We start from the raw sequence: 25,406 nt of genomic DNA on the forward strand, positions 1-25,406 counted from the left end.
GCTCCGTCTTTCAGATGAGATGTTGTAAGTGACTCTGCAGCTGATGCACAGTTCACACATCCTAGTCTCTGTAAGTTGCCTTGGATAAAGGCGTCTGCTAAATAAACAAATAATAATAATAAATACATTGTCCTTTGTGTAGCTTGAGAGAGTTTAATCAGACCCATTTTCAACTAATCAGAATAATTTGGGTTCCCCGTAAACACAATGTGCATTTTTGTACTTCTTTGATCAAAGGCAGGCTGATCCGAAAGGTAACATCAGGATATTGGCTAGGACTAACATGGTCTAACTGTAGACTTATTCTAATAAAGAAAGCATGTCATCTGGTTTTCATTACAGCCCTTTTGGAGAGAGGTAAGTAGTCCTTGTTATGAAGCATTTCAAGGGATCAGTGTTTCTGAACTGCACTGATTTTAGGGAATGTGGCTTTGAGTGTCATGTGTCATTGCATTTAGGCAATTAACATTCTATTGCAGTTCCTCTATTTCACATCACTAAGGGTCGCCCCCATGGTGTGAGGCTCTCTGCCAGGTCTGCCGAGCCCCTTGTGTAAATGCCTTTCCTGTGTAAGACTGCCTTAGCCTTCCTTTTATTTTAGCAGTGGAGACGTATGTGATCAGTATAGAAGAACTCCACACTGTCTTACCAGGAATGCTGAGGAGGCCCATTAAGAATAAATACATTTCCAAAGTTGCTGGTGACCCAGAGAGTTAACACAGAGAACCTAGCCAGACATTTCAGAAACACTCAGGATAACCAACTGCTATATAATCAGGGGTGCAAATCGGTTTGAAAGTCATGCACCAGAGAGCCTACTGGTGTTAAATTTTTTAATGGTAATGTTCAGCATCTGCAGATGATTGAGCATGAAGTATATCCAGAGAAATGGCTTCCACTCAGACCCACATGCTCCACACAAAGGAGGTCCTGCTTCCAGTCATTTCAATAACCTTTTATTTCTGTCATTTTGTCATCTGTCAATCTTTTAACATAGGTTGTTTTTGCTGAAGCCCACGACTCGGGTCAACAGAAAGCAAGTCTTTATTGCAGTTGGTTTCCTAACCTGCTGGAATGCGCTGACGGTTTTAGGAGATTACAGCAAATCCTAGTTTCAAATGGCAGCTGAGATGCTTGAGACTTCATCACTTTGCATGCATGTGTTCTGTGTTGTCACTAAGGGTGCAAAAAGCCGACTCTGTGTTGCATGATATTAGCATGTCAAAGCCAGGTTGTACTTTTCCAGTTACTACAATTTGCATAATCATAAAATATTACCAAGTCATTTTGAATAATTGAAACGTGTTACCCAAACCACCATCTTTACAATATTAGTAGCTATTACTGGGATAGCGAGGAAAAATTCAGATTTGTAAATTTGGTTGCCTTTTTGGAAGGAGAATCCGCCCTTAACCAATATCAGCATAAAAGCTCTGTGTGTTATTCTTTCCTGTCGCTTTTTTTTTTGTTTCGGCTGCTCAGTCAAGCGCTGGGAAGCCGAAACGGGAGTTGACCGCTTAGAGCCCTGAGGAAGGGCTGCCCTCAGCCATGGATTTCCTGAGGTTTAAAAAAATAATAAAAATATATGTGAGTAGGGGGTTTTTCCTTACCTGAGTGCTGAGCAGTTCGTATTTAGTTCTGCAGTGTGCGTGGTCGGGTTGGAGAGGCTGGGCTTTCTCCCCCAGTGCAGTCATGCTCTGGGGGATGGGCCATGTCTCAGCTGCTGATTTTCATTAAATTCAATATTTGGGGGACAGGTAGCAGAGTGCCACAGTGGAGAATGTTCATTATTTATTATTATTCATTCCTGGTTTGGCTGTCTCGTCTTTCGGAGAGGATGGGGACGATTGCAACTGTTCATGCTTTTCTAGCCAGCCTCATGCAGATAGCCATCGGGAACTCACGGACGAGTCCTTCAGCCAATTTCATTCGCCAATTGTGGGGTGCGTTAATTATATATTATTATTCTCCATTCATGATTTGGCGGCCTCATCTTTTAGGGGAAGGTGGCCCATAGCCAGATCCTATCTGCGGCACTGGGATGCATGTAACTGTTCAGTATTTCCAGCCGGCCTTGCACAGGTAGTCGTCGGGCACCCGCGGACGAGAGCTCCGACCAAATTTATTTTTCACTCGGGCCCTGAGCTCCCTTCACAGTCATAAATCATCTGCAATTGCAATCGCTATCATCATCATTCATTCATTGCCATTCATTTAAGAGGATTCTCCGTGCTGAGAATTATTCATTAATTTGTTATTCCTGTTCTTTTTTCCCACTTAATATAAATTGTCATCTTGATTCCCAGATATATATTTAAGCGATAAATAAAGAAGAAGGATGACATACAATCCGTTTTTATTTAGTAAATCAATTATTATTTTGTTAGGGTTTATAACCCCTATTTATAATCAGGACATTGCCTGAGAAATGAACGGAGCAATTACTGGACAGTCTGTGTACGATGGAGTCTGAACTATCAAATCAATCGATCATTAAATACTCCTCTAAAATGCCTCCTAACGCAGCATGTTTCTGCCTTCAGCCAAAGCCTTTATCTCCTGAATCCATATATGAATGGAACAATATTACTGAACTGTCAGCTTCTTGCTTTGTTGTTGTTGAAAGATGCTGTGCATGTGCTCCAGTCGAGCTGACAGTCTGATTGGCTCTCAGCAGTTGCAGGTAACTTACAGGATTGGTTGCTTTTGTCAACGCAAAGTATTGTTTGGCTGGTTTTGGTGAATAATAAATTAATTGGACCAATTGTGCCTTTGTTTAGTATTTACTGTTCAAAAGATGTGAACTACGTTTAAAAGATAAAAAGAAAGTCAGCACTTGTGTGGAATCATTTTAAATTTGATTCACAGTTGGTGCTGAGACGTTCTAGCAGGTATCTACTGTCTATTAGTGCCGGCTAGAGCTGGAAGCTGATTGGCTGATGGTACTGCATTGTTTTCGAATGCCCAATAGAAATTAGTACATAAGTTTTTCAAAGAGAAATAATTCCTCTGCTCTTCCTTAGATCATTATATTACCTGATTCAGCAGCAGCAGCATTGGAAAGAGGAAAGAAAGATAAGCTAAAAGCAGTGCTAGATGACTGAGCATGGTTCTCCTGTAGGGTTACTGTCAATCGTTCCAAAGTGGTGCTTATGTACAGAGTCTCAGTTAACATTGTGGGCTCTGGCTTTAACAAATAGCTTGTATTTGGGTGGTTCATTTATTGAAACTCTGGGCAGCTGCAGCACAGTAGAGAGAGGCTGCCGCGGGGGAGCATGTGACTGCAGAGCGTGCAATTAAGGACTAATAACAGTGAGACTTATTCCTAGAAAGCTTTGTGTGTTGCGTTCAGAAAATTCCATGGCCCTAGATCAATCTGATCTTCCGCTACCTCCTGCACACAGTTGATATTTTATCTGCTCGGTATCTGTCTTGTTGAATCACTCCTGAAACGCAGAAACAGCTGAAACAACTGAACTTTGTCTCAGTGCTCCAGTTTATGAATCTGTCAGCGATGTAAGAGATTTCAGCAGCACAGCACAGAAGCAGGGCACTTGCTTTTCCAAGAACACAAGAGTGAGATTTATTCTGCACCCCTGGTGGGGTGCTCATTAGAAGCCTTCAGCAGGGTTTCATTAGGGAAATGGCTGAATAAGAGTCATACATGATTTTACAAGGCGAGTTTGCAACCCTATAGCAGATCAGACTGACTGATGTTTCTAGCCAACCTAATAGCTTCCCTTTTCTTTAGGATTCAGTCCTCAGTTTTCATTTCTTGGAAGCTTCATCATGAGGGAATGGGGTAGGCCTCATCTTAATAATCAGACTCCAGGTGCTGACAGATTTTTTATGGTGTTCATTTCAACTCGCTGTGTCTGTCTTGTGGTTGGATAGAATGTGTACTTGGTATCAAGTATGTTGTTTTCTCATAAAGCATGTCATTATGGTCAGCAATGTATTGTTCTAAGTGAACCAGGTTAATAACCAATATTTCTGGTCTTCAGATGTATTTGATTCGGCCATTGTGTCATTTCAATGTACCATGAACCGAACCAGGACTCGCATAGATCTAAATCAAAGTGTGGTAAAGCCACACAAAAAGATTGTAAATGTGTAGTATTAACATGAGAGTGATAGGGGGTTGTGGGTCTAACCTGAGGTGTGTCAGCTGACCACTTTTATCACGAGGCGCTGGGACACGCCCACCTGCTGATCAAAGATCCACTGCTGGCCAATCCCCAGCTGCTTTCCCCCGCAACCAAACACAGCAGGTAGCATGACCTAAAACAAACACAAAACCCCTGAAAGAAAATAAGCAAAACAGAAACATTCCTATTTTACGTGCATGGCCTCTGCCCGGCCACAATGGGAAACAGCAAAATGAATATAGAATTAAGGTAACACTGTAATTACATTCTGTCAGGCGCAACCTGTGATAAGCTTGACTGAGAGACCACATGTTCTATTTGCTTTACCAGTTCCCAGGCATGTATTAGAAGGACTATAACCAGTGGTTTTATATCATTGCGCCTCAAAGTTCTTAACTGAGGAAATGCTGAAACCTGTTTGCTCTGGAGCCTGCATCAGTGCCCTGCAGTGGGTTAACACCACCCAGGCTTGGGTTTTATACAACATTATGCAATAATATGCAGTGCAGTTGAACAATGTCATAATTGTGATAGTTTTATCTAATGCTCTACTTTTGTTGTGTTGTGTTTGTATACAATCCTGTGTGTAGCCATCTGCATTTTGTATTTAGCCCTACTGGGATCTCCTTGTTATATGATGACTCCCCAATTGAAAATAAACACATACAATATCCTGTTAAGGCAAGTAAAGTTGATGGTTTTCTGTTCAATAAGTACGTCAAACTTCTCTATTGCCTACTTCCACTCAATAAAACTGAGCGGCTGAGTTGTTTTACCAACAATGGTTTCTTGCGGAATGACATATGATATCCATTCGCAAAGGCTCTTGGTTACCCCAACTTGATGGAAGCCAGTTGTCAGTCTGTGATTGATACGCAGCACATGTATGAGGATGGAGAGGAGCCAGCTCTGTGCAGGAGATAGGAAGGCTGGCGGCTCTATGAAATGCATGACATGTATGAGGGTGGAGACGAGCCAGCTCTGTGCAGGAGATAGGAAGGCTGGTTGCTCTATGAAATGCATGACATGTATGAGGGTGGAGATGAGCCAGCTCTGTGCAGGAGATAGGAAGGCTGGCGGCTCTATGAAATGCATGACATGTATGAGGGTGGAGAGGAGCCAGCTCTGTGCAGTAGATAGGAAGGCTGGCGGCTCTATGAAATGCATGACATGTATAAGGGTAGAGAGGAGCCAGCTCTGTGCAGGAGATTGGAAGGCTGGTGGCTCTATGAAATGCATGACATGTATGAGGGTGGAGACGAGCCAGCTCTGTGCAGGAAATAGGAAGGCTGGCGGCTCTATGAAATGCATAACATCTACCGCGTAACAGGTTTGGATGTTTAACCCATGAGGGAAAGAGGTAGTCAGACACAAGGACACTGGTTAAATGTTAGCATTTTGCATTAAGTATGCATTATGCATCTTACACTAGTTGGCTTGTGCAGAGTTCAGTTAGTGTGAAATATCTAGTAGCACATATGGATTATGACTACTAGAAAGATAATCTTTTTTGTGGTGTATATGTTTTTTTTTTTTTATGTCAGGTGTCTTTTGAGTACTTTGTGTGAGAGACACAGTCACCTGTACATACATTAACTGACTGTATATCACAGTTAAGGGAAGAGGCTAGCTTTTTTATTGACAGTTTTTTCAGTTGTTTTTTTTTTTTTTTTTTTTTTTTTAAGATTTAAAGAAGTGTCATGCCTACTGTGAAACATGTACGCATGACCTAGGATTGCAGTGAATTGTTGATCCTTTGAAACAAGGCAGTTACAAATAAGCTGTTGCACAATTCCTGATTTACAGTAGTATCCATAGCAATTCCTGGGAGAATGGTGTATATAAGGGACTACTATAAGAAAACTAATGCCTTCATCTGTGTCTGCTGCACTGCCTTGCTTGTGCTGTGCAGTCTCCAGCTGTGGGTTATTTAGGCACTTTAAAGGCCCTGTGCGTATGTCTGGGAACTTTGTCTGCATGCCCTGTTTGAAACTGTGCCAAAGGGGACTGCCTTTGGGTCTGTGCCCAATGCCCACACTGCTGATCAAGGCAGTCTAGTGAGAGGAGCTCTCCCTGGGTTAAATGCTCAGGCTTCTGATTAGAAAGAAAGAGAGAATGAGTGACTGAGACCTCTGACTTGTGGATCTGGGCAGTTCAGTCCTTTCAGCCTCTTGGGTATAAAGAACCCCACCGAATAGAATAAGATGAAAGAATATTATTAAATTAGTAAAGATTCTTGTCTTGGCTTTTGACTGTCTGAACCCTACAGGGATGACGAAAGTAACAATTTTTGCAAGAGTAGGTCCATGCAGCACGCCAGCCTCCCTGTCCTGTTTAAAGAGGAGAGGTATCCACATCCCAAAACAACGCTTCAGTTTACAAAGGATTAGATGGCCATATAGACTTGAATTCCCCCAAGTGCCTTTCCTGGGAGCCTGCGTCCAGTGTGCTAGGCTGGAGAATCTCAAAACTAAGTTTAAACACTCAAAGGGAAGCGAAAAACTTCAAAAGAAGAAAATAGCATAGAACATTGAAAAGTATTTTAATGAGCAAATAGCACTGTTGTTGGTATTTGATTCCATTTGAGCATTAAGTATAATTACACTGATTGCTATACATTTCTATATTTCTGTGTTTCGCTTTTCCAGGGAAGTGGAGCCTGGCTTGGTCTACACCTATCAAGTGCTTTCTGTCGTGAGGTCAGCAGAGAGTGAGCCCTCCCCAGCTCTCACACATAAGCTTGGATCTGCCTACTGTGGAGATGGGCACATTCAGAGGTAATTTTAGAGAAGTCAGGAGATCCACAGAGCAATTTCAAACTGTTCAATATTATCTACATTTCTTATGAAGTGCTTGTCCATAGATTTACATAATCCCCATAATGGGAGTACACAAGTTCTGTATTAAAGTGTTACTGACCTGGCTGTAGGGTTTAAAGCACAAGACATTACTTTCCATTGTTTTCTGCTTTGTTGTACGTATTCTTGCAATATTTTTTTCAACATCATTGTGATTATTTTAATATTTTCATTAACATATCCCTGGTCATCAATCAGTTTTGACTGGCTATTTTCATTTCTCATCTGTTATGCTTCGGGTCGTCCTGTCAAAGTGTCTTCTGAATTCATAACATTGACAAACACTGTCTCAGTCCTGTTTACAGAAGCATTTGCTTCAGCCAACTTGACTTCATCTTTTTTCAAATTCTTTTTTTATTTCAGAAATCTGGGGGAGCAGTGTGATGACATGAACAAAGCCAACGGAGATGGCTGCTCCAGACAATGTAGAAAGGAGCCTGGGTTCAACTGTGTCGGTACGTCACAAGCATGCAGCCCTGGAGAGCGACGCAGATTCAAGCGCTTAACGCTTGCAGCGGTGTAGAATACAGATGAGATGCCATGGAGGTGTCTGTTTGTAGGTCACTATGTTGAGGTTATTATATTATTTGGGTTTTCATTGGATTTGTCTTGTCAGATCAATTCTCCTCAATTTCAGACCAGATCCTTAGTGTTGTAGGATGCAAACTACTGTAGTTCCTAGGTGTAGCAATGCAAAGCATTTAGTATGTGCTAATTATGTTGCAATCTGTCATGAGCTGCCATAGTCTTCTTGATTGGTTAAAATGCCTGTACAGATCAAGTAAGCACAGTCCCTTTATCTGGCCCCCATACAAGTGCAGGCAGCCTGGGAGGTGGTTGGTTAATGAGAAAACCTTCAGGCTTTTCAGATTCAATTCTCTTTGGATTTCGGCTGGACAAAGCTGGTTAGATAACACAAAGCTTCCAGCACTTATTTGCTGGGATCCCAGAGGTGTTGAATGCAGTGTTGTGATATTGTTCCTATTAATTAAGATGGATGCACTGGTCCCCGGAGTGCCTGTCAAAGCTCCCTACCCAGCGATCCATCAGTTTTACACCATCTCTTTGTGTGCATGTGATCCATCACTGCCAGCATGTGTGACAGATCTCATACCTTTCTCCATGACCATCTCTCTTTTCTAGCAGCATGCTGCTCTGCAGTGGAAGCCTGTTAATTCATACAGGCAGAGTGCCAGCAGCTTTCATATTCCCAGGACAGACACGTCGGGACAGACGCCGTTTGCTTCTTTTTTCTTTCGTACACTGGAAGTTGCAGCAGAGCAGCCTGCTTTGTTTCTAGCGGCTGGATGCTAGAGTGTCAGTTACAGTTGCATATTTTGAAACACGGCAAAGATTTAAAAGGCAAGGCTTTGATGTCTCTGAGTAATTTTCAAATCACTTTTTTCTTTTATTTATATTTTTAAAACAGCTTTTATAACATGTATTTATGTCTTCTTAACAGCTTAACTTTTATGCATAGCCTGCCGTACTTTATTGTAATATACAAAGATGTATATTATCTTTTCATATGCAGTACCCCATAGGCATTGAGTTTTTTCCAACAAAATCTGTTTTTTTACAGCCTAAAGTCATACAAACGCCAGTGCAGGCTTCTTCCAGAAAGCCACATTCAAGCGATTCAAAGTCTTGTTCACTAACAACACCGCTCTGCTGTCATCCCTTTCATGATAGTGGCATTCCTCGTGTCTGCAATGAGATGGATCAATCAATAAACCCAGCTGTTGAAAACAAGTACTATTTAAAAATAAAAAAAGCTGATTACTTGTAAGAAATAAAACCCAATTTGTTATATTGGCAATGCTAAAACTGGTTTTTCATATTGTTTATCCAATGAGTCTATATCTGAACTTTAAATGAATGTTTGTACAAAAAAGATGGCGTGCATGTTGTGTAGTCATTGTGGTGTTTTATCCATATGGTCTGCATTGGCAGTTTGTGGGAGAACTGTGTTGTGTTATTTGCTGTACAGATAACCGAGCCAGCTCGTATTTGAGTGTTCTTTATCAGATTCATCTTGCTTGACTCTATCAGGCTCCTTTACAAGATCTAGAGGCAGATTAGTTAATTATGTTTTTACTTTCGTCATCTTGTGGTAATCAGATAAGTTTCGATCACTATTTTCCAGGGCGCCTTTGCATTCAAACCACATTGACATTCTAGCAGAATACTGTAATATTCTCAGATCTGCAAGATGACAATCTCATTTTTAATATTGTTTTCCCTGTGTACTTCTGTGACAAAACGTTCTTAAGAAATGGATTCACCCTGTCGGGGCCCATGGATGCATTGCTCTTTACCCCTTGGCTCTTGTCTTCTCGTAAATATACGATTGGCTTCTCCTTCTTGCTGCAGAGGTGACTTTGTCCCCGTTAGAAGTTTTTTTTTTCAAAACTTTGTAATATTGAACAAAAAAAAAAAAATGCTGAAAGGCAAACTGCAGAACCCAGATCACCATATGTTGAAAATGTAACGTCATTTAATCAACTTGATCATGAAGGACCTTTAGCATACTAACCTTTTCTAGCGTCATTTCCTTCATTTGAGGCCTGTTTGCTTAGTGGTTTTGGATTGGAGGTTGAATAAGTGTTTCTGAAAAAGCACCGGTTAAAAATAAGCAAGGTTTTCAAATGTTTCATATGTACATAATGCAACATGGCTTGAGTGCCCAGTTCATCATCCAGGAAAAGGGATTGGGACACATGAGAGAGAGAGATGCACAAGTGCTTTAGAGATCATTTAGCGGTCTTCTGCTGTTTCAGCCTAGAGGGTAACTTAGAGGTGGCCTTTCCTGCAAGTCTTTTGTATTGTATGTTTTTTGTTTTTACCTAATCCAAGGCAGTTCCTGGAAGTGAAGGTGCTGCAGTTTAGAATGTGCACTCTAGAGAAATCCGCAGGTGTAGCGATGGAACAGGCTTCATTCATTACCAGTTAGGGTTTTTTCCTTTGTCTGTCGCTGGAATACAGATGGCTGTGAAAAGACATCCTGTTTGTTTTGAATGTGTAATCATCAGAGCGACCTGGTTAAAAAAGAATCTCCACCTGGCTTAAAACAATGTGTGAACCCTGAGTAAGCGTGCCCCTGGTGCTGTCAACAGACCGTGATGAAGAGCAGTGCTAGCATTCTTAAACATTTCTGCCTGGAAAACAAGAATTAACTGAACAACCCATTGAGTTTCGTAAAGGCACTGTGCTGTCAGATACCGCTGCGGTTGAATTCTCTGAAACCGGAATATTTGCATATTTGAAGGGGGTGGGGGCAGGTTCACAGTTTATTAACTTTATTATTTATTTATTTATTTTTAACTTATAAGAATGTCTACATGCACAGTTGTTGCAGAGTGTGCCCCAACTATTTCCTGAATAAAATCAAACTTAATTGTGCACTGTGAAATGGGTCCAAAATTATCATAAAGCATGCAAAACAACCAGCAATGAAGTTTTCCAGTAAATTCTGTAGGATTGTTGCTCTGGAACGTGGTGATTTATTGTTGAATGAATGAGAAGCTGCTGCGGTGCCTCTTTTCAGGTGTGGAGCAGGATCAGTGAGGCTCCAGCCCCTTCTCAGGTGTGGGGCAGGTTCAATGAGGCTCCAGCCCCTTCTCAGGTGTGGAACAGGTTCAGTGAAGCTCCAGCACAGCTCCGCAGTAGCAGGGACGGGTCTCTGTGTGTCTGTAGGCGTGCTTGTCCCTCCTCTGGGGAACACATGCTGTACTTCAGCCCTACTTGATGTGAGTTCACTTTCACAAATCGGATAGGGCAAAATGTGTGAATTTTCACATTGCAGTGCTTCTGTTTGAGCTGCTGGCTGTCTTCAAAATTGCTGACTATCGCGACTGAATTCTGTTACGTTATCTTCCATTGTAACGTAAAGATGAATACCCCTTTTGAAAGTGTCAAAGCCATTTATTTTTTTTATCTAGTAGTTTGTAGATGGTCTAGCTATGCCAGGAAATGTCTTGTTATAAATATGTTGATAAAATAAAAAGTTGTTATTAAAGTATCTTCAAAGAGATTTTCTAACAATCAGTCATATTTTATATGAGATGACATGTCAGATTTTTCAGCATTTTATGTGGAGAGACTTTAGGTACCTTCCATGTCAAAACACCTGGATGTCGGTGCATTTGTTTAATACACATGCATCCTGGTTTTATGTGAATGATGTTTCCTGTATTGGATTATAAACAGTAAAATACACCGTTTTCAATAATTACCAATAAATACAAGGCTATCTGATTACCTAAAGTCATGCTGTGACTTCTTCATTCCAAGGAGAGATCCTGGAAGACTGATCCTTCCCTCTCTGAAGGGCTGGGCTACTCATGCACACTGACCCTTCCCTCTTCGAAGGGCTGGGCTTCTCATGCACACTGACCCTTCCTTCCTTCCGGTCTCTGAAGGGCTGGGCTGCTCATGCACACTGACTCTTCCCTCTCCGAAGGACTGGGCTTCTCATGCACACTGACCCTTCCCTCTCCGAAGGGCTGGGCTTCTCACGCACACTGACCCTTCCTTCCACTTCTGAAGGGCTGGGCTGCTCATGCACACTGACTCTTCCCTCTCTGAAGGATTGGGCTGCTCATGCATTCTTTCAGATCAGCTTCATAATGCACATCACCTACAGTATAATGCACATTACCTACTATGTTGATTTTCACATGTCCTACTAGCATCCCATTATATTTTCATGGTGTGTCTGTGGCTATTCTAATAACCAATTCCACTTTAACAATGATGCATTTGACCCAGAGCTACTTTACTTTGCTAACATGCTACTCCATTGTGGGCCTATGGTGTGGTAGTGTCTACAGTGGAGCTTCCTGATTGATGGTAATATTTGTTTGTTGCTGTAGAATTGCTGTGGTCTGCTAATACATACTCAGTGGGTGGGTCGTAGAATTAGTGGTGTCTTTTGAACTGTTGTGTAAGGGTATGCGAAGTTGACTGCTGAACAGATCAAAGTAACACAACTAAAACAAGGTTTAGCATCGTCTCTCTGTTGTGTAGAGTAGGAAGAGCAAAGACAAATGTAAAAATGTACATACAGTGGAATCAGAATCCAAACAGCAATCACCCAGGAGGACTATAAGCATTATACAAATGTTAGGTCACTTTTAAGAAAGTCATTTTCGTGTGTCTGGCTGTATTGTAAGATATACTGTGGTTTTACACAATACAGTTACATTGGAGGGAACTACCTTTTTGTAAATCATTTTTTTGTATTCTGTTTGCACTGTTTTTATGGTTTCTGCTTTGGTTAAAAATATACAGGATATCAGCTTTATGGGATGGACATATAAGAAAATGTATTATAAAAATTAGGGCTGCTCCGATTTAACAGATTAATCAACTAAATAGTTGGATAGCGAACGAGCCTTTGAGCCTTCGAACACAGCCCTAATCGTGAGTGAGCAGAGGTGGAAAATATACCTTAGAAGGTATTCTCCATTTCATTTGAAGGTCGTGTGAGTTTAATCAATAGGAAATTCAAAGATCTGCCCTTGTTTTGTAGCTGTCCATTCATTAGTGAGCATAGGCAGGACATAAATATGCTAGGTGCACTGTGTAAGAATAGCTGAATTTCGTGCGATATTGCTAATATTATAGAGACCATTATTGAGAATTATATTGAGAACATCAGTCATATTTAGACTTTGTGGTGGAAGTTTATACTTTAAACTTCCGTAAGACAGAGACTCCATAGAACAGACAAGATTAAGTAAATCTTGAGTAAAGCTTAATAGTTTGCAAACCCCAGAACAATCTCAACACACACACAGGTGTTAGGAAACCTAGCAATGTTCTGAGCTACTCAGAGCCAGTAAGCATAATAAATACCTTGCAACCTACAGTTATTGCGAGCCAATCACAGAAGCTTAACTCAATATTAGCGGATAGCAACAACTTGGAAGATTAAGATGAGACCAATCATAACAACTTATTTAAATTGCAAGCCCCCCTAAAATAAAAAGTCGGTGACATTTCTTGTCCTGGTCACAAAAGCAAAGTTTGTGGGGAATAATAGCCATTTTCTATACTTTTGAGGCATAAGCAATTAGGAAATAACACTTACTACCCAGGAACAAAAATTGTGTTACATAGTGTTATCAGATATTGTTAATGGCAAATAAATCTAAAAACAAAACAACAACAAAAAAAAAGTTACATGCATAACATTTTTTTTATGTCCATGGGTAATAATGCAAAAGAGTCGGAAGTGCCGTGTGTCAAAGTCGAAGCATCATAAGTCGAGGATCGCCTGTATAATGTACTGGTAACATACTGTTAATATTGTATGCTGTGGAGGTTGCTCAAAGATAAATGAGGTATCACTGTTTTATTAATCAGTGCCATGCTTAGAGAAGGTGAGGAAACACCTCTGACAGTGACACATGATATGATATTAATGCTGTGGACTAGGGTTTCTTATTAAGAGCTCATATAGGGAAGTGCATCTAGATGATACACTGTTATTTATAGACGCACCTCTTACCAGACTATTTGACAGCTGAGCGATCAAACCAAACGCATGTGTGAAATGACAGACCATGAAAGTAGCAGCTTGGTAGCAGGGTGTAAGATGGAAAACTTCAAGTGGAAATTAGATTTGATAAAACTTTGCATGTACGTTCATTAAGGCCAGGAAACCTGGTATCTACGCCACTGACACCTGCTAGGCTTGGCTTTGAAAGTACTATCTGAGACTACTCACACAAAAATGGTGAAACTTTGCATGCATACGGTGTATGTTTTGTAATTTTTTTTTGCATAGTACGGTTTTGGTATTGCATGAGTTTAAAGGAAATGAAATCATCATTGAAGTCTGTTGGTTCCGAAGTGTTTCGGGTGTCTTGCATCTCCTTCTACTACTAATACAGCTTTGAGGTCTTAATTAGTAAAGGTCTGCCCTCTTCTCACTGGTGTTTATATATCAATCACACAAAGGGCTCAGTGTCTTAATGAACCAGAAAACAAAACAGAAGAAAATGTTTTCCACGTGTCTCAGCACACCGGACTCTTTTCTAGTGCTGCCTTTTCTGAGACCCAAGGAAGTGATCTTCTATTGCTTGTGTTATGGCTGCCTCTGTCTGTCATTCTTGCAGTGATATGTCATACTCATCTGTCTGTCTGCCTGCGGATCACTCCAAGAACATGTCCTACTCATCTGTCTGTCTGTCTCTCTGTGGATCACTCCAAGAACATGTCATAATCATCTGTCTGTCTGTCTGTCTGTCTGTGGATCACTCCAATAATATCTTATTCATCTGTCTATCTGTCTGCGGATCATTCCGAGAACATGTCCTACTCATCTGTCTGTCTGTCTGTTTGTGGATCACTCCAAGAATATGTCATAATCATCTGTCTGTCTGTCTGTCTGTGGATCACTCCAATAATATCTTACTCATCTGTCTGTCTGTCTGTGGATCACTCCAAGAACATGTCTTAATCATCTGTCTGTCTGCGGATCATTCCGAGAACATGTCCTACTCATCTATCTGTCTGTGGATCATTCCATGAACATATCCTAATCATCTGTCTGTCTGTGAATCACTCCAGCAGGTTTTTTCCCCCCCATAAAAAAGGTAACTGCTAATGTTACCAAAAATAGAAAGAAACAACTTAGGAACATGTTTGAGCTCTTAAATTAAGAGTTCAAACAAATTACATTGCCTAGTTCATCCCAATTCCCCACAAGTATGCACAGTTTTCATCCATAACTATGTTAAACACTCAGCATTGTTGAATGGAATACTACTAGTCACGGTAGTTGCTTTGTTTTGGCTGTTATTCTAATTTCTCAAGTAGTTAATGTTGCTCAGTATATCTGAGAATGAACGCCTGTAGACACAGCCATGCTTACAGATATTGTTGCTTGCTTCATATTGATGTTGGGTGAATACCTAAGCAAACATTCGTGCCTTCCCACTTGAATAGTTTTTTTTTTTGGGGGGGGGGGGGGTGGGGGTATTTTATTGTCAATGTCAGGATGCTCGAATAATAATTAAGTGTCAATCACCGTGTTTGGTGTAATAACAGGAAAGAGGATGAGAAGCTTTCATCAGTGTTTTGGGCACAGTCAACGCTTTTTTTTTTCTTCTGATATGGAGCACATTGTCTAGGTCTGAAGAAGCCCCCTGTTTTGCAGTAGGTAAGTGACATTGTTCAGCACGGAGAAAGGCTGCTGACTCCGATAAGTTCATATCCTGCAAACATGTTTCCTGCCCCTCGCTGGAGTTCGAAGCTTTATATTTAGGGGATATGTCTGTTTTCTTGGCTGTTGACTGCATTGTTTAATTGAAAAAAATCTTCTTCCTTGAAAGCAGAACGAGTGTCAATGTATTTATAACCAACACGCTCAAGGATCTGCCACTAAGAGTACAATACAATTAAAAGCACATGGATTCTGTTTTTCATTCGCAATTCAGCATTGCCCATACTTTGGAATCCTAGCTTCTTGTCATGAGATACTGCCATTATCTTCAGTGATGGTGGCCAGTATTCAATCTTTCAATCAATAATCAATCAATCTTTATTTTATATAGCACCTTTCTAACATCCAGGTTTTTTGACACCTAACCTTGCAGTCCTGGTAAGCTAGTTCTGCTCCCAAGACATCAGCATCTTAAAGCTCAAGTTCAAACATGGCTCCATCATGCACTGGATGGCAGGGATTTAGGTTGTTAAGAGAGGAGACCACACACAGACTGTGAAAAAAAGTTTTCTATTTCCATACCTGTCATGCTTTAAATGCCTGTGGCAGAGCAAAGCTCTGGCCTTTTTAAATTGGCAGGGATGGGGTTAATTTCCCCTACCTGCCTGGGTTTGTTATGTTCAGGTGGCTGGGGTTGATTAGTTGATTAAATGATTAACTTAATTAATGATCAATCAACGCCCAGCCACCTGACATAAAAGGAGACCTCTGCTGCTCATTTGGGAGGAGGGAGTTGAGGAAGCAGGTTGGTGTTCTGTTGGTTGTGATTTTTCAATTTTCTAAATCCAGTGAAGGCACTGCCCAGCCTGGAAACCTTTATTTTGTACATTTTGCTTTTTGTGTTTCAGTCCCTTTGTTTTGGCCCTTGTGCCTTTTTATTTTTGTATCTATTTATAATAAAAGTATATTTTTTTGAACTGCAGTCTGTCTCTGGGCCTCTATCCACTCGCCAGCCTCCCACAATTCCATTCATATATTAGACATGCAGGCTCTGAGGGTTGAACTGGCATGCAGTACAGTAAGGTTCAATGCTAGGTAATGCCATATCATGCATAGGCTTACCAAGACCAAGTTGGTTCCATTAGGAAGGTGTAGTTTATTTTTGTATTGTGTAAATATTGCAATGTGTCTGCGCTGTTCTTTTTTATTATTTTTTTATTTGATTGCAGAGAAGTAACTGAAACCTGACCACTCTCTCGACCCTCGTGGTCAAAGAGGATTTGCTAGGGTTAAGTTTTGTTAGGGCCCTGGCGCAAGCTCTACTCTCCACGGTACACTGCCCTTAGGAGTTCCCGGTTGCATGTTATCGTTTGAGAAACCTGAATGCTTGACCTATAAATGTGAAATTGGTTCTAGAAACTCCAGGTCAGTGGGACCGCACTGCTGAACTCTGTTCTGTAGAAAATGTCAATGGTTATGGCCATTAAACAACAGATGTTACAGATACAAAAGTAGACGTTAAAAAGGTGTTGAGCGCAGGAGCCTCTGGAGCAGTGCGGAGCTCATGCACACTGTTGAAAACCAGCTATTTTAAGAGTTAAGTATTAACATGCTAGATAAGATTAAAAAAATCTGCTATTTTTCTGGTGAAATGGAGAACTACTTCTCAAACAGATTAACAGCTTCGCTGCTTGTCGGCTACAAAAATCAGAAGCCCTTTTATTGAAAGAAGCAAAAACGAGCAACAAACATAAAATGTAGACTATATTTTTTTTGCTATATATATATATATATATATATATATATATATATATATATATATATATATATATATATATATATATATATATATATATATATATATATATATATATCTATATATATATATAGATATGTAATATGGCAGGGAGGGGGTTAAAATCCTTCCCTGCTAAAAAACATGTGAGAATGCACATTTGGGTGTTTAATGGGTTTATTGTTTAATTATTAGTTATCCCCTGCACTTGATGTGTGTTGTAAATTAGAGCCAGGTGCAGGATATTTAAAGAAAGCAGTCAGTCTGTTCAGGGCTGCAGGTGTGTGGGAGCCCGAATGAAGTTGTACTCAATCGTAGCTAAAAAAAAAAAAAAAGGTAGTGTGAGAAAACCTGTTTTGTGTGTTGTGTTTTGTCAGAGTGTGTTACAGGCAAACAGCTCAGCTGTCCTGTGTCAGTTAGGGTCCTGTATGTTGTAGTTAGTGCTCAAGAAAGAGCTAGGTGTTTGTTTTGTTAATTTCTGTTTGTGTTTATTAAAAGTGCGCGTAAGCGCTAAAAAAATCAAATTCTGTGTCCTGGGTCCTGAGTTAAAGGGGCAACGAACTGTGAGAGTTGGAGGATCTATTACTATATATATATATATATACAGTGCCATGAAAAAGTATTTGCCCCCCCCCCCCCCTGTCTGATTTTCTGCATTTTTGCATATTTTTGACTCTGAATGTTATCAGATCTTCAACCAAAATCTAATATTAGATAGAAGGGATCCTGAGTGAACAAATAACACAACACTTTGATACTTATTTCATTTATTTATTAAAGAAAGTTATGCAACAACCAATGTGAAAAAGTAATTGTCCCTTAGACTCAATAACTGGTTACACCACCTTTAGCAGTAATAACTGCAACCAAACACCTGTAGTTATTGATCAGTCTCTCACAGCTCTGTGTAGGAATTTTGGCCCACGCTTCATGCCGAACTTCTTCAACTCAGTGACATTTGTGGATTTTCGAGCATAAACTGCTTGTTTCATGTCCAGCCACAATATCTCAATTGGGTTTAGGTCTGGACTTTGACTAGGGCATTCCAAAACTTTAAATTTCAACCATTCTGATGTAGACTGTGCTTCAGCTTTAGTTCACGGACGGATGGCCTGAGATTCTCCTGTAGAATTTTCTGATAAAGAGCAGAATTCATGGTTCAATGATGGCAAGATTTCAATGATGGCAAGTTGTCAAGGTCCTGATGCAGCAAAGCATCCCCAAATCATGACTACCACTACCATGCTTGACTGCTGGTATGAGGTTCTTACTGTGGAATGCAGTGTTTGGTTTTCACCAAACATAACGGGGCCCATATTGCCCAAAAATTTCCACTTTTGACTCTTCTATTCATAGAACATTGTTCCAGAACTCTTGAGGATTATCCAGGTGCTTTTTGGCAAACTTGAGACGAGCATTCATGTTCTTTTTAGAGAGCAATGGTTTCCGCCTTACTACTCTGCCATTAATCCCATTTTTCCCCAGTGTCTTTCTGATGGTGGAGTCATGAACACTGACCTTAGCTGAGGTGAGAGAGGTCTGCAGATTCCGGGATAATAACAGAAATAAAATAAACACCTAACTCTTTTTCGAGCACTAACTAACACAGACTGGAACCTTCTCTAATAACCAGACAGGTAAGCTTGTTTACCGGTTGCAAAACAAAACAAAACAAACACATTTTTACACAGCACTAATCAACAAGGTTTCACACTACCTTTCTTCTATAATTACGGCTGTACACACACCAGCACAGTCGTGATTCTACACACACCAGCAGCAGCCAAGAACAGACTGTCTGCTTTCTTTAAATACCCTGCACCTGGTTTTAATTTACAATGATAGCCAGATGCATGGGAGAATTACTAATAAAACAATTAACAAATTTAATTAAACAATAAAACAATAATCAAAAACAGTGATCAAATGAGCTCTTTCAGTGTGCTTCTGGGAGGTATAGCCTGTTCTCTCTACCCCTGGACTACGCTTTCTCACACATCCTCCCCCATGTCTTTTTAAGCCACCAGCCATACCAAGGCCACTTGCCTCCACCCTTAAAGCACAACCACCCTCCTTCAAGTCCCATCTTCACCCTCTTCCTCGGGCAAACTTCAGGTAGGGTTGGTTCCTCTTCTGATGGTGCCAGGTAGGGACCGTGAACCAGTGACGAGGGACCCCGCTGGGTTGACTGGGGCAACCAAAGCAACGGCCGGGGAACTGCAGCAGAGGTAGAGGTCTGCCACTGGGGACCGGCGGAGTGATATCCGATCACCCAGGGAGAGAGAAGCAGTGAACAGGGGGAGCACAAGTGACGTCTGGGAGCAGCAGAACTGTGGCCGATGGTGCAGACTCCTGGGCTCCTGGTCTAGCCCAGGGAGGTGTTGACAGACTGGCTAGGTATCCTGGAGCAAGGGGAACGGGACCGCGACTGGCAGCGTCGGACTGGATCGGTGGGGTGGTGGGCTCCTCATCTCCTTCCCCTTGTCTGTAGCCGGCAGCGGTACCTCTTGCTTCCTCGGCTGCCCTTCTTCTGGCTCCAGGAAGGACTCCTCCTCCACAGCACCACATCCTCTGGTGCAGGAGACCGCGGGGCTTCTCTTGCCATGGCTGCAGACAGCGGTGCCTCTCTTGCCTGCTCCCACTTTTGGAGCAGCAGCTCCAGCTCTGTTGGCCTCCGCTCCCTTGTTTCCAACGGGGCCCGTGCCAGCTCTTTCTCCCATCTCTCATTCTGCTTTTTCTGAGCAGCGGTATTCTCATTGATCCTGTCAATCATCTCTTTTAAATCCATTTAACTCTTTGTTGTAGGGGTGCCCACACACGCTGCCACCATATGTGATTGAGCTGCTTCCACTCAGGTTCGTTGCCCCTTAAAAGATGTTGACCCAGACACAGGAATTGCTGTTTTAGCGTGGTTGTTAACTTTTATTTATAACACAAATAAAAATTAATAAAACAAAAACAATGATCAAATTAGCGCTATTCAGCCAGTGTCCTTCTGGGAGGTATGCCACCTACCAAGACTGAAGTAAATCGACAAAATAATGTTTATACAGTGCAGTACATATCTATCTATCTATCTATCTATCTATCTATCTATCTATTTATATATATATATATATATATATATATATATATATATATATATATATATATATATATGTACTGCACTGTATAAACATTATTTTGTCGATTTACTGCGGACACTTCAGTCTTGGTAGGTGGCACATTGCTTTTGGCTAGTGAGCTTTCGTTACTTGCAGTACCCTGTCCTGGTTACTTTCCAAGAAGGTTATGACTTGTTTGTCTTGGTTTTTTCATGTTATTTGTTAGATTCTTCTGGTTTAAGGGACTGTGACAGAAATATGAGTTCTGGTGATAAATCTTCCTCCCGACCTATGAGGACACTAAAGAACGAGAGGAGAAGTATCTGGAAGGGCTGGTCTGACAGTTTGTTTCTGGGACAGGGAAGTGGGTCAGCCTGGAAAGAAGCGAGACTCTGTTGTAAGACCGTATTGATTTGAAAGGTAAACGAGAGGTAGCTGCAAGTAATAAGACAGCTGCAACTGTTTACCTAGATATCATGCAGGATTACATATAGGGGCCAGGGTAACGCTGATCTTTTCCTTCATTTGGGTAACGTGAGGAGAGAAGGACTGAGAGAAGAGCTCTCAGAGTGAAATACGTGTTGTGTGTTATCTTTGTTTATAATTGTCTGTCTTTTTCGCACCACTAGACAGTTAAAGCACACCTCTGGAGCTGTCGCCACGTAAAGCACTATCTGGAGCACCACTGCACAGAGCACCTGCACGTTTGAATATCACCCAGGACTGGTGACCGTGCCTTTGTTTCTGTTCGAGACTGTACTGTGTTATTCACCATCCCCGCGCTTTACACATTTATTATTTGACAGTCGCCAGACCTGGGAACAGCACAAATAAACACTTGTTCACTGAATTACCATTGTCTGTTCATCACTCCTGCACCGCATCACCGCTACACCTGTTCCCCTTACCAACTAGTTTGCCACAGGGACACAGAAGGATGAATCAAGTGGAGAAACTGGCTGCACGTGCCTTCCAAAAACAATCTGCTCGCTAAAATTAGAAATACTGTTGTTCAGCTGTATCTGTAAGATGATTATGGCAGCTAAATGCGTAAAGATACAGGGACATCTCCCTAGATAGTAACTGTGATCATTTAATGATGATACCCATGTGAGTTTAAGAAACCAAGATTCAAGATACAAACCCTGCCCATTCTGCAGAGGAGGGTTAAGATCTCTACAGCAGGGATTCCTAACCTTTTCCAGGCTGGGGACACCCTTGGTATCTCATCGACCACTATCAGCCTAAAACTTCATTATTTATATTACAAACTGAGATTTATAAGTGATAAAATGGTTGCCTGTTTATAACCATGGTCTGAATTGCCCACCTCCCCTGAAAACAGGGATGCTTGATATCATCTTTAATTTCTTACTATTTGTTGTTCTGTTCTTGATCACTCTTTTTTAGCAGCTGGCTCTTAGCTCAGAGTGGTGCTAAAAACACAGGTTGCAGGTTCAATCCCTATACTTCACATCCTTTCAAGCCAGACAAGCGTTGGGCCGAATGGCCTCCTCTTGTTCATAACTGTTCTTATATATGGTTTGCATGATTCTCTGTTGTTGTTGTTTCTGATTTACGTACTGTGATCTTATGTACTGTGCTTATTAACTATTCCAGTAACAGTTTCTTCAGAAAAGACTCGTCATGTTGATTGTGGGAAAGTAAAGAGGGGAAGGAGACCAGTTTTGCACAGGATTCAATGTGCACAATACAGACCATGGTTAGGGAAAACCCGCTGTGTCTGAAGTGCCTGGAGATTAAGGGTTAAGAACATAAGAACATAAGAAAGTTTACAAACGAGAGGAGGCCATTCGGCCCATCTTGCTCATTTGGTTGTTAGTAGCTTATTGATCCCAAAATCTCATCAAGCAGCTTCTGGGATCAATAAGCTACTAACAACCAAACGAGCAAGATGGCCCGGTTAAAGGAATATCCCAGTGCTTTAGTCTGTGGCTTGACCTGGGACTAGCTTAACAGCACGTGGATATTTAAAAAATAAAAAATATATATTATTAAAGTTCATAACCTGTGTTAATCAAATATTTTCAGTAGTAATCTATAATGTATAAAGTGTTAATCTATAAATAATAATTCAGAGCAGTCCAGAAATCTTTGCGATGCCTCAGATTGAGTGCTTCCTTATACAGTGTGGAGCTGAGTGGGTTTGCTGTCAGATGTTGGAGTGTTTGGAAAGATTTATGCTCTCAGGTGCATCGATTGGTCCTGGATGTCCGCAACCGCACTGAGCCGTCGTGTCTCTTTTTTTCCATGCCCTTTCTAGATGAACCAAGTCAGTGTTATTTCTTTGATGGCGACGGGGTCTGTGAGGAGTTTGAGAGGCAGAAGAGTGTGCAGGACTGTGGGCTCTACACTCCCAGTGGCTTCCTGGATCAGTGGGCCTCCAGCGTGGAAACCTCTGATCAGAACAACCCACACTGCCCCGCACAGGTCATGATCGGATACCCGGCCGCCACTAAGGTAAGCTGCATGGATTCAACAGGACCGTGCCCTCGGTTCATTCAAGCTGAATTTCCCTAAAAACACTTGAAAACAGTGTCTGGACATGTAATGCCATAGAAAGTGAGGATACACAATGGTCCTAGTAAGCTAACACCAAAATAATCAATCAGTGAGGGAAGAACCAGTGTGGCAATTAGTTCTGAGTTACCCACAAAGAACTGCATTGTTTTCTATTTATAACTTACGTAGTTTACTATTTAATTACGATGCTTTGGGAAGCTTTGTTTTTAAAGCTGGACAAAGCCACTAGTATGACATCAATACCATTGAAGTATGAAAAGTAAATCTGGTTTGAAACACCCACACACGTGATATTACAAGCAGTGACCTGAGGGTCATAAAGCAGCACCAGCCAGTCTTGTGACAGTGTCGGCACACAGGGTGCCCCATACCTGTAGACAGTCTACTTCACAAAGTGCAGTGTGTGCAGCTGATAGGATGTCTCCATCATGACAGGCATGGATGTGCTAATACAATGGGAATTGCTTTCACAGCGTGTGAGGTTAGTGATAATATTAGAGTGGGATCATCATTCAGACGTTTCCCTCCTCTCTCAGCAGCCTGAATGACACAGGATGCAAATAGCATTGGTGATGGGGCTGCCCTCTGTCTGATAGCAACTCTCTCCTCCTCAATCCTGTGCTGCTGTCTGCTCAGAGACTAGAGACAAGAGGCAACAGTTTCTCCTTAAATTGCATTGTGCAGGATGGCATAATTCACTTGTACTGTCATTGAAATGATTCATTTTGTGTAGTATTAATGTAAAGGAAGTGACACGCTTGATAGAATGTTGGCTCCTCTTCTTGCTTGTCTTTTGTTTCTTATGGCTGAAATGTTAAAATAAATTAAATGAATAAAATAAATTAAAAAAGGTGAATCTTTGTGATTCCCTGAATTTTAGCAAGGCAGCTTGCAATTAGGTGGCGTTGGCTGCTGTGGATTAGTTGTGCTGGTTTCATTTGCAAACATAATTCCCAGCTTTCAGTTGAATCACAGCAATTTTAAATGAAAAAGAATGACATCTGTGTACAGTTTAGTGCTCCCAGTTACTGCAGTGATTTTCTTTAAGAAGTAGCTGCTAATTAACTGTACCTGCTATGGAGCTGTCAATACCATTAGCTGTGTTAGGAATCTGATGCACAGTGGATTCACACCTGGGGTTTGTGGTCTGTAAGTGTGTGCATGTCTGTCTTTCAGTGCATTTTCTGTAACTGTTATGTCACTAATGGAAATGATATAACAAGCAATGCTTCAGCTCCAGTCTAAGTGAATAGGAGCAAGAGCTTACCATGCCTGTGATGACGTTCTCGTTGGTTCAGTTTTAATAATGCCTGCTGCACATTGCATAGACAAATTAGAAGGTGCTCTTGGCCTCCTAGTATGATCAACTTTGTTTTAATTTCCCCTAACTTTAGCCTTTGTATGAAAGAGGGGAACGGCTTTTGTCCTGATCTTGATGAGAACTAGTGCTCTCTCTCTCTCTCTCTCTCTCTCTCTCTCTCTCTCTCTCTCTCTCTCTCTCTCTCTCTCTCTCTCTCTCTCTCTCTCTCTCTCTCTCTCTCACTTGCTCTCTACTGAAAATGGAAATTCTGGACCTCATTAGGTTGTAGATATCTTCCTGGTCATGTGATGTTGACTAACTGGAAAATTAGGATGCAACACTTTGCCACCTGTCTTAAGATATAGAAAACAGATGTCAGGCTTTTGACACGTATATTCTAGGGGGGGAGGGGGGAGGGGGGCTGGGCATGTCTCTGAGTGTCTATAGAGCCAGAGTCCAACGATGTCTCTTGCTTCATATTTACATAAATAGTTTGCAACAAACAAAAGTCAGGTTATTAAGTGTCATTCGTGATTGGAGAATGATTGTAATAATTGAAAATTAGGCAAAGTAAAGGAGGAATATTGATTTTGCATTGTAAGCCTGTACTGTCCCGTAACACCTATAAGTCGTCTTGGATAAAGGCGTCTGCCAAATAAATAATAATAATGTGAGTAACTTTTGCTGGGCACCACCATTTTGAGCAATCAGACTCACACACCAGCAATCACAGTGAGAGTGTAGTTTTAGGAAGAACCCCCTTCAAAGGGACTGAGTTCTTATCCAATCCAGTGCCTCATGTAGCTGTAATGCAGCAGCGGTCTCCTTCATATACATAGTGAAGAGAAAGAACAAGCCTGCTGGCTGCCAAGTCCAAGCACACCGCCTGAACAAACAGAGAAAATAAGTTGTTTTGATGCACTTACTCATTTATTAATTTTTATTCAGGAGACACAACCTACGTGCAAGTGTGTTTCCAGAGTCACTGGTCACTGTCTGGGCTGCTGCTGATGCTTCGAGAGATTGGAACGTAGGTTCACAAGTCAAGTGCGATGGCTTTTGACAGTGAAATCCTCCAGTCGATATGTTGTCTGTTTACATTGTAAGAGGGAAGGGGGCTAAGTGCTGCAGCATGGTGGATCTGGCCTAAATTTCTGGATTAAAAGTGAAATGAGCTGGGAGAGAAAAAAAAATCCAAAAAAATCAGTTTGCTTAAAGCATTCACACCTCTAAGGCATTTATGGCAGATTTTTTGAAGCCGGATTTTACTGCTTGCACGTAATGTAGTGAGCAGCTGGAACCTTGTTTCCAGAGCTTCTATGAGATGGTTTTTATTTGGAATGTCTCTGGGGCTGTGAGCAGTTGGAACCTTGTTTTCAGAGCTTCTGTGAGCTGGTTCTGATCTGGAATGTCTCTGGGGCTGTGAGCAGTTGGAACCTTGTTTCCAGAGCTTCTGTGAGCTGGTTTTGATCTGGAATGTCTCT

The 25,406-nt window shown here is 41.3% G+C and overlaps 1 protein-coding gene across 1 annotated transcript in view; it reads left to right on the top strand.

Annotated features, from left to right (window-relative positions):
- LOC121303634 (pappalysin-1-like) overlaps positions 1-25,406 on the top strand; it is a 188,830-nt gene that overhangs the window by 81,184 nt on the left and 82,240 nt on the right. Inside the window, exons 8-10 of the mRNA XM_041234437.1 lie at positions 6,797-6,925; positions 7,370-7,461; positions 22,363-22,559. Coding sequence (XP_041090371.1) covers positions 6,797-6,925; positions 7,370-7,461; positions 22,363-22,559 — 418 coding nt within the window. The remainder of the gene's footprint in view (positions 1-6,796; positions 6,926-7,369; positions 7,462-22,362; positions 22,560-25,406) is intronic.

Source organism: Polyodon spathula, chromosome 34 (genome assembly GCF_017654505.1).
Source record: "Polyodon spathula isolate WHYD16114869_AA chromosome 34, ASM1765450v1, whole genome shotgun sequence".
NCBI lineage: Eukaryota > Metazoa > Chordata > Actinopteri > Acipenseriformes > Polyodontidae > Polyodon > Polyodon spathula.